The sequence below is a fragment of the Panthera onca genome, chromosome C1 (genome assembly GCF_046562875.1).
Source record: "Panthera onca isolate mPanOnc1 chromosome C1, mPanOnc1 haplotype 2, whole genome shotgun sequence".
NCBI classification, from domain to species: Eukaryota; Metazoa; Chordata; class Mammalia; order Carnivora; family Felidae; genus Panthera; species Panthera onca.
The window spans coordinates 39654847-39672892 of record NC_138346.1 but is presented as its reverse complement, the minus strand read 5'-3'; the positions used below and the strand labels follow the sequence as shown (position 1 = coordinate 39672892).

Sequence of the window (18046 nt, the reverse complement as noted above, 5' to 3'; positions counted from 1 at the left end):
AAGGGTTTGGTGTCTTCAAGAATTTTTAAGAGTATAAAGGGTTCCTTGGTGCAGCCGCTCTGGAAAGCGGTGTGGAGGTTCCTCAGAAAATTAAAAATAGACCTACCCTATGACCCAGCAATAGCACTGCTAGGAATTTATCCAAGGGATACAGGAGTACTGATGCATAGGGGCACTTGTACCCCAATGTTTATAGCAGCACTCTCAACAATAGCCAAATTATGGAAAGAGCCTAAATGTCCATCAACTGATGAATGGATAAAGAAATTGTGGTTTATATACACAATGGAATACTACGTGGCAATGAGAAAAAATGAAATATGGCCTTTTGTAGCAACATGGATGGAACTGGAGAGTGTGATGCTAAGTGAAATAAGCCATACAGAGAAAGACAGATACCATATGGTTTCACTCGTATGTGGATCCTGAGAAACGTAACAGAAATCCATGGGGGAGGGGAAGGAAAAAAAAAAAAAAAAAGAGGTTAGAGTGGGAGAGAGCCAAAGCATAAGAGACTGTTAAAAACTGAGAACAAACTGAGGGTTGATGGGGGGTGGGAGGGAGGGCAGGGTGGGTGATGGGTATTGAGGAGGGCACCTTTTGGGATGAGCACTGGGTGTTGTATGGAAACCAATTTGACAGTAAATTTCATATATTAAAAAATTAAAAAATAAATAAATAAAAAAAAAAAAAAAAAAAAAAGAGTATAAAGGGTTCCTGAGTCCAAAAAAGTTTCAGCACACTCTATTATACCATATAATTGGTACAGTCTCGCCTCCAGTAGATATGTACACATACAGCAGGTATTAGATGTGATTTTCCAAGGAGCCTCTCACCTGTATAGCTTTTAAGTTTTATATTCTCTAAATGACCAAATGGGAAAATAAAACACAGCAGGGTTTTGTGGGGTTTTTTTTAATGTTTTTTTCTTAATGTTTTTACTTATTTTTGAGACAGAGAGAGACAGAGCATGAGCAGGGAAGGGGCAGAGAGAGAGGGAGACACAGAATCGGAAGCAGGCTCCAGGCTCTGAGCCATCAGCACAGAGCCCGATGCGGGGCTCGAACTCACAGACTGTGAGATCATGACCTGAGCTGAAGTCGGACACTCAACCGACTGAGCCACCCAGGAGCCCCTGTGGGGTTTTTTTTCAGTCAGTACTTACTTATCATATGAATCCATTGCTATGACCCATTTGCACAGACCTTCAGCTGCCGTGGAAGCATTTCTAATCTTTTCTGGAACAAAATCTGGGTTTGGAATATAATGTTTTCTTATGATATTCATATAAGCTGCTGGAATGTTGTCCTTGTCATATTCATGAAGTGACTGTAGAAATCGGATGTCACCAAGAAGTCTCTTAGCTGGACCCCAGAAATCCTCTATTTTTTTTCCTGAACCTGTTGGGTCAGGGATTTTGTCAGCTTTGATGCCTTTCAAGATGCATATAGCTTCCATAACAAGCTTGACACCAGCAGGAGGACTCTTCATGGATTTTACCACTGTAATGTCCTTGAAATAACAACATGCTAAGTATGAGGAAAGAATTGTTTGTTTATGCATGACTTATAATCGGCTCCTATTTTCAAACTAAACCATAAGATACAGAAACTCATTCTGTTCATTGTGTAGAAATGGTGGCAGTGATAGAATTGTGCCAAAAAGCATTGAGAAGTTTGTCCCAAAGTTAAAAATGAAAAAGAAAAGTGGAAAGATACCTTAATGTGAGATTACTTATGACATAAAGTCTACTTCAAAAATGCTTAAGAGAGATCTGACCGTTGCAAAATAAGAGTTTTATAGCTTCTTAAAAACTATAAAAGCAATAGACATAAACATTAGAAAATACAGAGAAAATATACAAACAAAAGTCTCCTATAATCCCATAATAGCTAGTTAACTACTGGAAATATTTTTATTTACATTTCTTCCATATGTTCTTCTGTGTATATATAGGCTACAAATTAAGTGTATATGCTACATTTTGACCAATGGAATTATAGTATACATAATGCTGTTTTAAAACTTTTTATATTTCAATAACAATATATAGCAGACATCCTTTCACGCTATGAAACACTTCATTTTAATGGCTGCATGACCTCCTGATGTATAGATATGAACCATAAGTCTCATGCCCTATGTTTCTTCCTCTATTTTTTACTATTATAATTTCCATGCTGAATTAAGAACTTTATGTCTTTTATTTTTAAAGCTTTGGACACATATTGACAAACTACTCTCCACAAAGTATATAAGGATGCCTGTTTTACTACATATACCCTTAGCAACAATGCCAGGCATTCCGACAGGCAAAAGAAATATTTTAATCTGTATTTCTCAAAATATAAATGAAGTAGGATAGATCTTCATATGTTTATTGACTATTTGCATTTCCTCTTTTGTGAATTACTTCTTTATATCGTTTACTATCTTATCTTACGGCTATTTTTTTCTTATTGATTTTTAAGAGCTTTTCACATAGAGGCATATTAATCTTTTGTTTGCCATGTAGTTTAAATATTTTCCCCCCGTGTTTCTACACTTCTGTGATGTTTATAACAACAAAAAAAATGTGTTGTTTTTAGGGACTAAAATTTATAACTTAAAGAATTTTATTAGTTATGAAAAAACAGAAAAGTATCCAGAGCATATATATTACAAATAATTTTGCTTAGTTTTTTTTTCTGATTTCTCTCATATCAAAGAAATCCAAGGACCTAATCCACTCCAAGATATAAACATGACCTGCATTTTCTACTATTTTATAGTAATATAGCTATTTATATTTACGTTTCAATCATTCTGAAATCTCTTTTGAAGTGAGGTGTGAAGAAAGGATCTAATGGTCTCTCCTACCTCCACCCAAAAGTTTCGTCATGATTCTCAACACTATTTTTAAAAATCACCTTCATCTTTCTTAACTGAAACCCTTTCACATCTAAATTTTTAATACATTTCATCAAGTTTAAGACATGCTATTATAAAGTATAACATTGTAAGGCATATTATTAAGTATCACAAAAATAAAAAACCCAAAACACTAACAAACATTAACACATTATGTTATCACATCTATTGTAAGGTTGATATCAATTACAAAAGCGTCTAACTATGAAAAAGGTGCACCTCAGAATCAAAATACATAAAGTCTTGTGCTTCTGTCCACTATTGTGCTGCGAAGTTATTGTGCAAAGTTCTTAAAAGAACAGAGCTTTCAAGGTAGGTTATAAAACTTGGCAGCTTTCTTCTCTTCCAAAAGTCTTTTTAATTAAAAAAGTTTTTTTAATGTTTATATTAGAGAGAGAGAGGGAGAGACAGAGAGAGAGGAAGAGAGAGACAACATGAGTGGGGGAAGGGCACAGAGAGAGGGAGACACAGAATCCAAAGCAGGCTCAGGCTCTGAGCTGTCAGCACAGTGCCCCACGCAGGGCTCCAACCCACGAACTGCAAGATCGTGATCTGAGCTGAAGTCGGAGGCTTAACCGACTAAGCGACCCGGGAGCCCCTACTTTTCCCAAATTCATGGGCTCACGCGTTGCTTTTTTGCCAGGTCAATTAGGGAATTCTTTCACCAATCTGAAAATGATTTCGATTGCATTAAATGTGGAGACTAATTGGGACAGACAGACCAGATGGTAGGCCACAACGGTAAACACTCTCAGGCTGTGATGATGCGTGTCTTCAAGAGTGTCACCGTGTTCTCACCTGTGCCGTGAGAGTATCAAGGGCAGACAGCGCCGACTCTAATATCGGCAAGGCCCCCGCCAGGTCCGCGTCACACTCGTCTTTGATGGCTTTGGCGGCCATAGCTTGTTCGTTTGCTATGGTCTCATCAGCTTTCACTATTTTTTCCGTTTTGGCGACTTCCGCCGACTCCCTCTCGATGACTGCCATCATTTCATCCACCTCTTTGCTGGCAACTTTTAATTGTGGATGTAGAGCTTCTAACTCAGATTGCATGGTGGCTACTTGGGATGCAGCGGAATCCAGTTTGTCCAAACCCACTTCATACCTCTTCTTCATTGTCATTACTTCACTGGGAGCAAATAGATAAAACAAGGTTAGGCATCAAGTTCTGTATCCTTTAAGGAAGAAAAAAAAATTCTTGAGCTTTGCAGAATTTTTCCAGACATAACTAAGGAAGCGGTATGAAAGATTTTCACATCACCATTTGTCAAAAAATATGAACTTTAGAACACTGCATTGTGCACGATTAAGAGCCAAAAATAAGCCATGCTTGTTTTTCTATTTCCACTACCTAGCCCAATATCCAGGCATGTAACAGAAATTCAAAAGTTATTCTGTGATTTATTAGATACTAGGCATAAGGCAAGGAGTGCTCTTTATCAAAATGAATGGCGTGCCCTCTAAGTTTAGTCACTTTGGGAAGTTTATTACTACAACACTAATGTTCCTTAAAACCTTTTTACAATCATATCTTTCAAACAGACTTCAGGGACCAAAATATATGACTTTGAATGCTTGCAAAGGTGGCCAATGATTTTAAGAAGTGTTCAATATCTTGAAATAATTTTTTATTAAGACAAAAGTGACAAATAGGATAGATAATACAACTCAACACTTTTTTGGTACAAAATGACTACAAGGTAATAATAATTGATTAGGAATATAGTAGTATTTTAATGTGCTTTAAATTTTTTATCTGCATTCATATATGTCTCTGGATAATTATCCATTAAATGTAGAGAAACTCTTCTTTATAATTTGTTTCTTTATATCTATCTATCTATCATCTATCTATTTAGAGAAAGCATGAGTGTGCACAAGTAGGGGAGGGGCAGAGAGAAAGGGAGGGAGAGAGAGAGAGAGACAGACAGACAGACAGAGGATTCCAAGCAGGCACTGCACTGTCAGCACGGAGCCCAGTGCAGGGCTCGAACTCGCCAACTGTGAGATCAGGACCTGAGCCAAAATCCATAGTCAAATGCTTAACCAACTGAGCCAATCAGGTGCTCCTAATTTGTTTCATTTTAAGTATTTGATATACCACAATGTTTCAAAGTAAAAGGCGACACATTTTTTAAATCATCTTCAAAAAGGAGGTTGGAGTAGATAACAAACCGACCTAACAACTGTCTAAAGGCAGAAGCACGCCCTTCAGCTGAGGGCTTATCTGATCCAAGCTGGAATAGGTTAACCAGGGGAACATTAAAAAGACGGCCACAGAGGGGTTAAAAAAAAAATTTAGAAGTGAGGGTATGTCAAATGGCTAATAGACACATGAAACGATGATGAACATCACTCACTATCAGGGAAACACAAATTAAAACCACAATGAGATACTAGCTCACACCTATCAGAATGGCTAAATTTAACAACTCAAGAAACAACAGATGTTGGCGAGGATACAGAGAAAGGGGAACCCTCTTGCACTGTTGCTGGGAATGCAATCTGGTGCAGCCACTCTGGAAAACAGTATGGAGGTTACTCAAAAAGTTAAAAATACAACTACCCTACCACCCAGCAATTACACTCCTGAATATTTACCCAAAGGATACAAAAATATGGGGCACATGCACCCAAATGTTTACAGCAACATTATCAACAATGGCCAAATTATGGAAAGATCCCAAACGTCCGTCAACTGATGAATGGATAAAGAAGATATGGTATGCATCTACAATGGAATATTACACAGCCATAAAAAGAATGAAATCTTGCCATTTGCAATGATATGAATGGAACCAGAGTGTATTATGCTAAATTAAATATGTCAGTCAGAGAAAAACAAATGCCATATGATTTCACTCATATGTGGAATTTAAGAAACAAAACAGAGGAGCATGGCGGAAGGGAAGGAAAAATAAAATAACATAAAAACAGAGAGGGAGGCAAATCATAAGACACTCTTAACTATAGAACTGAGCGTTGCTGCAGGAGAGGTGGGCAGAGAATAGGCTAAATGGGTGATGGGCATTAAGGAGGACACTTGTTGGGATAAGCACTGGGTGTTATATGAATCACTAAATCCTACTCCTGAAACCAATACTACACCACATGTTAACTAACCTGAATTTAAATAAAAGCTTGGAAGAAAAAAAAAGAAATGGTGAGGGTATACCATGTTTTGTCATACATTGTTGATTCCCTCTGAATCAGCAAAATACTTGACATAATGGGAACTGAGGGGAGTGGATACATGATACCGTATTATCTGTGAGTCTGGTTTTAGTTGAACAAAACAGGAAAGGTCTCACTCCTGCCAGCATGAAGAGTTTTCATATTGTGGCTCATCCCATGTGATGATTTGCTAGCTAAACTCTTGGTATCCTGGCAGTTGACCTGCTTGCTTCTAGGTTACCATAGTGCCTGGCTCTAAAGACATCTGAAGGCATTAGCCATTAAGGGAAGAGTAACCACAGGATGGGGATACTGGTTGAGGTAAAGGAGAATTTTTTTTTATAAGAGAGGAAGATTTGAAATGCAAAGAAGAATATTGAAAAAATTCCTAGAAAATTATTGCTTTCAATCCTCCTATAACTTTCTATCTCATTTTCATAATATTTCTTTCAGTTAGGATGGCCTTAAACCTTGTGAATGTACAATCAAATAGAGATATAAGTGACCAAAATTTATTTTTTAATTTTTTTTTTTTACATTTATTTATTTTTGAGAAACAGAGTGAGACAAAGTGTGAGTGGGGGAGGGGCAGAGAGAGAGGGAGACACATAACTGAAGCAAGCTCCAGGCTCTGAGCCGTCAGCACAGAGCCTGATGCGGGGCTCGAACCCACGAACTGTGAGATCATGACCTGAGCCGAAGTTGGACGCTCAACCGACTGAGCCACCCAGGCGCCCCTAAGTGACCAAAATTTAATCAGACTCTCTAAAAGGTGTCAATCCTCCTGGATGGGAAAATATGGAAGAAAAAAAAAAAGGCAAGATTCCTTTAAGTTAAAGATCATAAGATCTACATGAAAAGATAATTATTTTGACAGCCAAAGCAATTATAAAATTCAGCCAATTCATGTAGCAGCCCTGGGTAGGGGTTGCAGATTTCACTAGGTAGATACAGAAAGTACTAATAGTAGGATTCAAACACAGGGGTATGGATCATGGTGCACAGGAAAGCCCGGACACCCCAGCTGGAGAAGGTATTACAATAGTCACTGTCAATATGGATGAGGAGGGTCCTACCAGGATCTAGGTAGCATCCTGGACAGTACGAGAAAAGGTGCTTCAAATGCTTCACATAGTCGGTTAGCACAGGAAGATTTAAAATTAACAGTTAATATGCAAACATTAATCTTTGTGTTAATATTTTTGTGGCATGAAATCTGTGCACATTGGTGTTTTAAGTATATATTTTTAATATTTAGAAGAATTTGGTCTGTTAGACTAACAGATTAACCTTATAGTCCAGTATAAATTGTGCAATTGAGCAAGAAATAGACTCTGGTTTTTTTTTTTTGTTTTTTTTTTTTTTAATTTACATCCAAGTTAGCATATAGTACAACAATGATTTTGGGAATAAGGGTACCCCTTACCCATTTAGCCCATCACCCTTCCACAATCCCTCCAGTAACCCTCTGTTTGTTCTCTATATTTAAGATAGACTTCTGTTTTAAGATAAAAATATCTCAAAGTTTATAGATAATATTCAAACAATTAAAAGAACGTAAGGCTCACCCTATGTATTAGTTTAACTGACTAGATTTTATAAGTTATTTAAGGACCTAGGAAAGTTTGATTGGTTAAATCAGACCTCAAAGGGAAATAAAAACTATTAAAGATTATAAATGCAATGTAAAAAAAATTATTTAAATAACTTTTTGAATATGACCAAACATTAGCTAAAAGCTCCCTTAGAGGTCAGATCACTAAAACTTCTAAACTTCTAGCTTTCTAGCTTAAAATAATGTTTTTACATTTTATAATATATTTAGTGTTTTATGGAACCAAAGAAGCTTCTGAATAATACTTTTGCACTATAAGTCACCCTCAACGACATTAAGAACTCACACTGATACATTCTGTAGTATGTTAAGCTGATTGATATTTCTATCAATGTTTTCAAACGAAAGTTTAAAGAAGGAAAGTTGGCTAGGTAGACAGAGTAGCTATCTCTGGGTTTCAGCTACTCTGCAGTTTTATCTAATTACTTATCAAAAAAAAAAATTCTCTCTATTGGTGTTTACTCAATATCATTGTCAAAGGATCCTGGAGTCCTAGCCCAGCTCTGAGAGGCCCACCTTTATTCTTTCAACAACTATGATTATGCACTTAGGATGTTCAAGACAATGCATCAGACCTTCTCCCAATCCTACAAATGTTTGTGGAATACATCATTTAAAGATTTAACAAAACTCAGTTCATATATATGTATATGCATATGCAAAACAAATCTCTTTAACATCATAACCATGTCATTTTTGTACAAATATTTTTAAACCACCATTGCTTACTTAGAAATATGAAATTTCATTTTTACCTTCTTTTCTTTTCCAACAACAGTTTGAAAGTGGAGATTAGTTCAAGATAAGAAGTAGGAGTCACATAATTGTATCTTTGAAGTTCAACAAAGAAGGATGTTGATAAATCTATAGTAGAAGTGTGGAAGCTTTTACACATGTTGATACAGCCTTCTCGTATTTCTTCTGACATTTCAATTTCTTCCAAGAAGCGCGAGGCAACTGCCTGGAGAGCATCTTCAGGCCATGACTAAATATAAGATAAATGCTTTAGCACTTGATCAAAATGACTAGTGGAAGTCTGTTACTACTGCAGTCCTTAGTAATTTATGGGTTTTTGAAATGGAAGGGGGCACATGAAGAATGGGGCAGGAGGGACACTTCCATGAGGAACTTCTTCTTCCCCCCACACAAGGACTTCAATGCTTAGGACAGGGAGCCAGTAGCTAGTGCAAGTAATATTAACTCTTCATGGCTTGCTCAAAGGTTAAAAAAATTGTTCATGAGTATTGTAGGAGCAAGGAAGAGGAAAGAACTAAACTTATGGAATGTCCATTTCTGTGTGCATCCTACTGGTATTATCTCGTTTAATTCTCCCAATTAATTCTCCCTAGTAAATGTTATTATCCTTTCCCCTAAACTCCAGAATCATATGAACAACTATCTCCTTGATTCCTCCTGTATCTCCAAGTCCAAAACATGTCCCAAACTATCTACCCCAAAATGGTTGCTGTCTTCCCCAACTTAGTGAACATCACCACCATCCACCCCATGCTCCACCCAAAATGCAGGAATCATCCTTGGTAACTCTCCTGTTCCTCAACTTTCCATCCATCCCACAAACAAGTTCTGTGGGCACTGACCCTACAGTAGCTTCCAAATCCTTTCTCTTCTTCCTACGTGTACAACAACCACCCCAATTCAACTCTGCTTTCATCTGCTTGAAATATTCCAACAGTGTTCTAACTGGTCTCCCTGCCTGTGTGCTCTCTACACCTGGCAAGGTGATTTTTTCAAAATGTAAATCATCTCATCTCTCCAATTTATAATCCTTCAAAGACTTCCCAGCATATTTCAAATCCAAAACCAACTTACAAATCTCTGCCTGTCACACGGTTCTTCCCACCTTTCTGACCTCACTTCTGCTGCTTTTCCTTCAGTTCTTCTGCACCTGCTACCCCATGTTCCCTCACACACTCATTCCTTCCACAGCCCCTTGCCTTCACTAGATGCCGAGGTCCTCTCAGTACTGACACTTTTTGTCTGCCTTGTTTCCTTGTAAAGATCACCTACTCAGAAAGCCTTTTAATCCCCATATGCTAGCCTGAGAACAGAATGATTTTTTTGTTAATTTGTCTGTCTCTAGAAAGTAAGCTCGAGGAGTGCAGAAGCCCCATCTATTTCATTTTTTTTTTTTTTTTTTGCTTCCAGCATTTAGGATCGTACCTGCTATTGAGGAAGAGTTCCATAAATATGTTTTTCATGAAACGATCGTAGCAGGAAATGGAAGAGCAGAGGGGTTATGTCAATTCCCCAAGGTCAAAAATGCTTAGAGGTTGGCTCTCCCTCATGGGACCTCTGCCACAGCCCACAAACTTCCCACCACACACTCTGGTCTCATCTGCTCTGTGCTTCCTCATTCTGAAGGTTACTACCAAAAGTATCACTCTGGATTTCTTCCTTTTGACTTCCTGCTGGATTTGACTAACAGAAAAAGATTGGAGGGTGGAGGCAGGCACATTTATGTCCTCCCTTCCTTTCCAGCAGAAGCTTAGGTAGGTTTTGGGTTCCTGCTCCTGTCAGGTAGTCCTACTTCCACAGCTCCAAGCTCCAGCGACACGTTCTCCTCCCAATGCCCCTTTATACCCAAATTATAATAACAACTCCCTACTATGTTCCACCCCTTCCTCACTGTTCCACCATCTCCTCTCAGTTCGTTTACACCCACCTACACCTCTGTGAGCAGTGCCTTCATTCATCTTTCCTCAGTGGAGCCTTCCAGTGTGCTGATCCCTGTCAGGACCCTGACTGACACCCAAATTTATCATAAAACCTTCTATAGTATATTGAGGTTAATGATGGTATTTATTAAGAATAAAATGTTTTTTTTTCTATCATGAAGATTTTTTGAACTAGAAAATTCTTGTAGTTTAGATGATTCTGCTAAACTACATTTTTTTTTGGAGGGGGGAGTCTATAAAGTAAATCAAGATGATGATGACAAGACATTTTTAGAAGTCTATCTAAAATTTACATGGCAATACCTGAAACCAGTCAATGGTACAGCAGTTAACAAGAGCAGGGAACTTCCTAAGGCGAATCCGAAATGCATCTCCAATGGGACTCATGGCGAGGACCACGTGCAGTTGGTTGCGGCAGCGATCGAGAAACATATTGAAAAGAGCTATGGGGCTTCCATCTGTTTGTTTGGTTTTATCCCGTTGGCGATCTAACTGACGCATCTTATCACAGATCTCCTGCTTCTCATCTAATGCAAAGAGATTTGGAACCTCCCCAGCATTCAGCAGATTGTTGACATCTTCTAGAAATGACTCCCTTTTAATCTGAGTGTCTGTAAACAGGAAGACACCATGCATCTCACCTTCGGCACATTTCCTCAAGATTACCTTTAGATCCTCGTGCCACTCAGAAGTACCATAGCCCTTGGAGATTTCAACCTGAAAAACTGTATAATCAGCCATGTGGGCAGCTAATCTGGTGACAGATTGCCTTCCGCTCCCTCCAACACCAACCAGAAGAGCATGGCTGCGCGGCTGCTTCAGGATCCTGGAAATCCTGCTGATGTGTTCTATGGCAAATCGGAATAAGACGAGGTTCATGGTTTTTTTGCTCATATTGTTGTATTCTTCTAGGTGAACTTCTACTATCATCCGAAGATGGTCCACATCTGCAACTTCTCTATAGTTGGTGTCCTCCCTCCTAGGATCGTGGAAATCACAAAACATTAAGCTCCGCAAGTCGTCTTCTCCTACGACTCCATCATTATCAAAGTCTAAAGCTTGGAAAAGCTCATGAAAATCTTCATCCATGTATTTTACCAAAATTTCTTGAATGTAGTTGATAAGCCAACTTCTATCTGCATTATCCAGAAGGCGATCATAATACACTCTAAGGACCTGTAATGATAATCAAGAAGTAGCATTAGGAATGGATTCTTCTATTTTTGTAGTTTTATTTACATATTAATCTCAAGTAGTATAAAAAGTACTCTCAGGAAATTTATTTTTTTTAAATCTAAATAGGCCCATATTTATTAAAAATTTGTATTTCTTATTACAAACTTTTTTTTTTTTTTTTTACAAACCAAAGACCAGGTTCAGACGAACTGTGGTGTTCTGTTATGGTAGCCCTAGCAGACTGATACACGTATCATATAAGCAATGCATATATTTGTCAGCAAAACTTCTGGCATTTGGGGGCAATTACTAAACCTGTCTGCATCAGCTTCTTTATGTATAGAATGGAAATAGTAATACCTGCACTGCATTACATTACAACCATTAATCTACTTTCTGTCACTACAAATTTTCTTACTCTGCACATTTCATATAAATGGGATCATATAATATGTCACCTTTTTGTGTCTGGCTTCTTTCACTTGGCATGATGCTTTCTAGGTTCATTCATGTTGTAGCATGCATCAGTATTTCTTTTCAGGGCTGAATAAAATTCCACTATATATATATATATATATATATATATATATATATATATATATATATATATATATATATGATCTATCTATCTATCTATATGTCACATTTTGTTTATTCATCATCTGATGTATATCTGAGTTGTTTCCAGTTTGGGGCTATTATGAATAATTCTAATAATATTTGGGTATAGGTTTTTGTGTGGACACGTGTTTTCTATTCTTTTGGGTACATGGCTAGGAGCAGAATTGCTGGTATCTCTATGTTTAACATTTTAAGGAACTACCAAGCTGTTTTTCAAAGTAGGTGTACCATTTTTCATTTCCATAAGCAGTACATGAGGGCTATGATTCCACCACTATCCTTGCCTGTTTTTTTTTATTGCAGCCATCTTAGTGGGTGTGAGGTAAACTTCACTGGGGTGGTTATTTGCATTTCGCTGATGACTAAAGATGTTGAACATCTTTTCACGTGCTTATTGGCCATATCATCTTTGGAGACATGTCGATTCAAATGTTTTTCCCACTTTTAAATTGGGTTATTTGTCTTCTACTGTTGAGTTGTAATAATTCTTTATGTTTTTTGGATATTAGACACTGATCAGATCTATGACTTGCAGCTATTTTTCCCCATTCTACAGGCTATCTTTTCACTATCTAGATAGTGTCCTTTGTAGCATGAAAATGTTTAACTTTGATGACATCCAATTTATTTTTTCTTTGGATCCCTTGTGCAGACTATTTATATTTAACAAGCAAATCAGATGTTATGCATGCTAACATTTGAAAGCCATGGAGAAACCAAAGGGAATGTAAACTAGTAAGCCAGTTTCATACCTTGAAAACTATTTAGTAAAATTATATTAGGTCCTCTAGTTTGGTGAAAGGGTCTGGAAAGGAAAAGGACACTTAGCGTAGTATCTGACATATATTAGACCCTCAGGAAATCTTTTTTGAGTGAATAGAAACAAAGCCCAAACAGAGTGCTGAGTTCAATCACTTCATATTTTTTGAAGTGTTGAGAACAATGTGCCTAGCCCTGTTCTCAGCACTGGGGATAAATCAGTGACAAAAAATAAAAAAATAAAAAGCAACTCTGCCCTCATGGAGCTTGCCCACTATCTGAGAGAGATGGACAATAAACAAAACAAATAAATTATATGGCATATTAGATGCTGATAAATGCTATGAAAATAAGAAAAATAGAGCAAGTCAAGAAAGACTGGAACCGTTGATGGGGTATGAGCCTGTGATATTCACGAGGGTGGTCAATGTGGACCTCATCGAGAGGGAGACATTTGATCAAAGGCAGTATAAAGCTAACCCACAGGATCAATATCTGGGGTAAGAGCATTCCAGGAAGAGAGAATAGCCAGGAGGCCTGTGCTGATGGTGAAGGCTGAATGAATGTGAGAGAAGGAGGCAGCCTGAAGGGAACCAGGAAAGAGGTACACATATAACATCTTATGGGCCACCAGACTTTTATTTTTAATCCCTCTTAATAAAGTGCTATTATAAGGTTTTGAACTGAGGACTTAAACTCATTATGTTATATGAAGTAGCCATTAAAAATCGCAAGTTATTGGGGCACCTGGGTGGCTCAGTCAATTAAGCATCTGACTTCAGCTCAGGTCATGATCTCATGGTTCGTGGGTTCGAGCCCCACATCGGGCTCTGTGCTGAATGCTTGCTCAGAGCCTGGAGCCTGCTTCGGATTCTGTGTCTCCTCTCTCTGCCCCTTCCCTGTTAGCGCTCTGTCTCACTCTCTCAAAAATAAATAAAGGTAATTAAAAAAAGTTTTTTAATAAAAAAATTGCAAGTTATTATATTAAGGATCTCATTAAATGGCCTAAGAGCTCAACAGCCAGCGTCAAAACTCAATAATCTAACATCAAAGGCAGCATAAGATTTGGAAAAGTATAAAGAGTAATGGCACATACTATAAGTATATAAGAGCACATATAAACTGCTCCCACGAATCAAAGAAGGCAATGGTACATATAATCCCAAGTGATGAAACATGTCATGTATAATAAGACTGCCTTTCTTCCTCCCCTTATGCACTCACACAATATTTGCTGTGTCCTTGCCATGTGTCAGGCACTGGGATAAGTACAGAGCTTGCTGCTTTCAGCAAGCTTCTTTTCCAGTAGAGACATTAAATAAGCCAAAATACAGGCAATGTCAAGTGATGTTCAGTGTTATGAAGCAAAAGGTTAAAGGAAAAAGAGCTATGGCAGGTGGGGATGGCCTAAGGCAAGCCTCTATGGAAAGAGGATATTTGAGCAGAGACCTTAAGGAAGTAGGCAGGCTTTGTGGATAATGGGGGGAAGAGTGTTCTAGGCAGAAGGAATATCAAGGGTGAAGCTCCTCAAGTGGAGGATGCCAGATCTTCCTAGAGCAAGATTTGGCTGCTGACAAAATTAACTCTTTTGATGAAGTCAGTGACATCCTTCTCTCACATCTCTCTCCCTCTCCACCTTTCAGCTATTTCTATCACCCTGTGGCCTACTAGACTTAGAGCCTGCGTGTGTCTCCCCAAATACAGATCCCACTCAGGCAATTAAGGGACCTGCAGAAGAGTACAGTAAGAATCACAGACCATACTTTTCCAAAAAATTACTTTTAGGGACCTTGCTGTGGCCAAAATATTTGAGTAGAATGGACTTTTTTTCCCCTTTTAAATGTTTATTTATTTTTCAGAGAGAGAGATAGAGAGAGACAGCGCAAGTAGGGGAGGGGCAGAGAGAGAGGGAGACACAGAATCTGAAGCAGGCTCCAGGCTCTGAGCTGTCAGTACAGAGCCCGACGTGGGCCTTGATCTCAAACCGTGCCCGAACTCACAAACCACGAGATCATGACCTGACCTGAAGTCAGATCCTTAACCTACTGAGCCACCCAGAATAGACTTTCATTTGGACATATATTTGAGTGTGTGAGGATTTTGGAATTCAGACTGTAGAATAAAAAGCCAACAGAAATGGAATTTGTAAACACCCTTTAGAAACTTATGTCTCCACAGCACATGGTTTTAACATACTAGCACATTCCATTTTCTAATTTCTTAACTACATTATTAAATTAAAATAGCTATATTATTTACATGTTAAAAATAAAACATTTTTCTTTAACTTTCCTATATTCTTTGTCTAGTTTTTAAATATTTTTATTTTTTTTTAACAATTATTTATTTTTGAGAGACAGAGAGAAAGAGCATGAGTAGGGGAGGGGTAGAGAGAGAAGAAGATACAGAATGCAAAGCAGGCTCCAGGCTCTAAACTGTCAGCACAGAGCTTGACACGGGGCTCGAATCCATGAATCACGAGATCATGGCCTAAGCTGAAGTTGGACGCTTAACTGGCTGAGCCACCTAGCGCCCCTATTTCTAAAATACTGAATTATTATTTCTGCTGTCTTGTTTTTTGTATTCTCTCTCCCTCTTTCCACAAGTTTTTACAAGAAAATATTCACCCACATACCTCTTCCCAGAGATAACTTAAATATATTTTTACATAGTTTGTGTGCTCTCAAAACTAGTTTGCTCTGCAGTTTTTTGGCAAGGAAATATTGCAAGTAATGTAAATAAATGTGTTCACTTCTTATAAAATCAATTACTTAAAAAGTATTCCACCTCAAAAATTATTTAAAATAAAACTAACAAGGATTAAGTAACTTAAAAAAGATAGACGCAAAGTGATACCTACTTCAAAGTATCTTAAAAGTCAACAAAAATTTCTAAAACTGCGAGATAAAGCATCTTAAATATCATGAAATATATTAGTGTTAACTATTCTTTTAAATTACCTTGATCATTGATTGGCCTTCATAATACCACATAGCTGAATGCATTTCAACAATATAAATTGCTAAATGTTTCTTTTTAGCCAATTGTCAGTAACATGAAAATTTACCTCATGAACCCAGAGACGCTTAATCACTTCTTTGGTTTCTGCGGTTTCTGGTCTTGATAAACAAACCCCCTGAATAACGCGAGAGAAATCACGGAGGTTGAACAAGTAGTGAGACTTAGCTGGTGTAGGCAACAGATTTTTCATGGCTTCTTTATACAGAGTCATGGTACCGTTTACAATTTGTGTGGTCAAATCTAGAAAATCTTCTGGAAATTTATAACTTAAAAAAATTTGATAAAAAAGAAAGTGTTAGCAAGTATGATACATACATACATACATAAATGATATTTAACATGTCTAGTGCAATATTTTTCTGATTGAACCAATTGATTTAATTTATAAGATTACCATTTCTTTTTCCAATAATAATAATGATGATAGTAGAATTTTAATTTCTTTTACAATAACTTTCCATTCATTATTTTATGTTCAAAGAAACTCCGCAGGAAGGCAGGACCAGTGTAATGGACTTAAAATTACCTACATAAGTGAACAGAAGAGCCAGCCAAGGAACCCGGATTATGTAACTCAAATCCAGTATCCACTAGACAAATGTGTCCTAACTTCTTTCACGCCTCATCATTCTCAGTTGCATATAAATGGATCCCTTGGGGCACCTGGGTGTCTCAGTCGGTTGAGCATCTGACTTCAGCTCAGGTCATGATCTCACTGTTCGTGGGTTCGAGCCCCACATCAGGCTCTGTGCTGACAGCCTCAGAACCTGGAGCCTGCTTCAGATTCTGTGTCTGCCTCTATCTGCCCCTTGCCCGCTTATGCTCTATCTCTCTCTCTGTCTCTCAAAGATGAATAAATGTTAAAATAAATAAATAAATAAACAAATAAATAAATAAAATCTCTGAAGAACACTGGTGAAATGACTATTTTCAGAGAAAATAGGAAGGAAATAAAAATATGGGAAAAATAAGAGAAAAAGAAAAAGGAAAGTTAAAAAGAAAGTGAAATAAATAGAGTGGCAGGATTAAAAAAAACAGGGGCAAAGGGCACAATTCAGGTAGAAAGAACATGGGAAATGAATATCCATTTAGAAAAATGGACTATCTTAACTTCTGGCTCGAGGAAGAGCCAGCTGTCCTCCTCCATCATCACAGGAGAGGGCAAGGAATGACAATTACCTGAGAATGGACAGCAGGGAACTGAGACTTGTACTGCCCAGGTCTACTTGGCTCCTGAACCTCCGTTCATCATGTTGAAAAGCACTGAATGGCCAGAGCTAGAGAACAACATTTCTCCAGGGTACAAGCTACACTCAAACTTGGACATGAACCTTCTGGGGGAATTCCCTACAGGGTATCAAAGTCACAGGACAAACCTGGCATAAATCTTTCCAGCATTAATTTTACTACACGGTGAAAATTCAAAATATTGACAATTCCAACATGGACATATTAAACAGCAGAGTGCAAAATTTGTATGGATCTGGGGGCTAAAATCCAAGACTTCAGACAAAAAGAAAAAGGTACTCTGTCCCCTTGTGTTATGCAACCATACCTGGAGATGTGAGCAGCAGAGGAGAGCAGTGTTACCTGTTATCTTTATCTAGGGATGCTTTCATGGAAAAGTTGGAGAAGCACTACTTATATTGATACGTTTCCAAAAGACTTTATACCCCATAATGAAAAAAGAAACACACTTTAAATTACTTACCAGATCTTTAAATGCCAGGTTAAGATTCTAGAGAAGATCGCAAACATGGATTTATCACTAAACTCATTGATTGTTATAATATTAAAATGTCGCATGTATCGGGGAGTTATTGGATTTCGACCACCACCTAAATATTAAAAACAGTAACTCTTAACAACATTACTGCTACACACTAGAATTTTTTCTCCGATATTTTTTGGCATAAAATTACTTGAAAGAGGACAAATTCACAGCATACAGAGAAATGAAGAGCAATTATGTGGGTAACCGTGACCTGAAAACAGTTTTCCCCTCAAATTCAGTAAGTCTTTTTTCTAGTTGAATTATCTGACTGAGTTCTTAGGTCAGGTCTATTTACCAAAA

At 37.7% G+C, this 18046-nt stretch overlaps 1 protein-coding gene across 2 annotated transcripts in view; it reads right to left on the bottom strand.

Moving 5' to 3' along the window:
• DNAH7 (dynein axonemal heavy chain 7) overlaps positions 1–18046 on the bottom strand; it is a 264880-nt gene that overhangs the window by 108726 nt on the left and 138108 nt on the right. For both annotated transcript variants that reach the window (XM_078451065.2, XM_078451063.2), the window contains exons 39-44: positions 17684–17810; positions 16019–16238; positions 10699–11571; positions 8455–8684; positions 3709–4039; positions 1166–1512 (exon numbers count right to left, since the gene is read on the bottom strand). In XM_078451065.2, the coding sequence (XP_078307191.2) occupies positions 1166–1512; positions 3709–4039; positions 8455–8684; positions 10699–11571; positions 16019–16238; positions 17684–17810 (2128 nt within the window). The remainder of the gene's footprint in view (positions 1–1165; positions 1513–3708; positions 4040–8454; positions 8685–10698; positions 11572–16018; positions 16239–17683; positions 17811–18046) is intronic.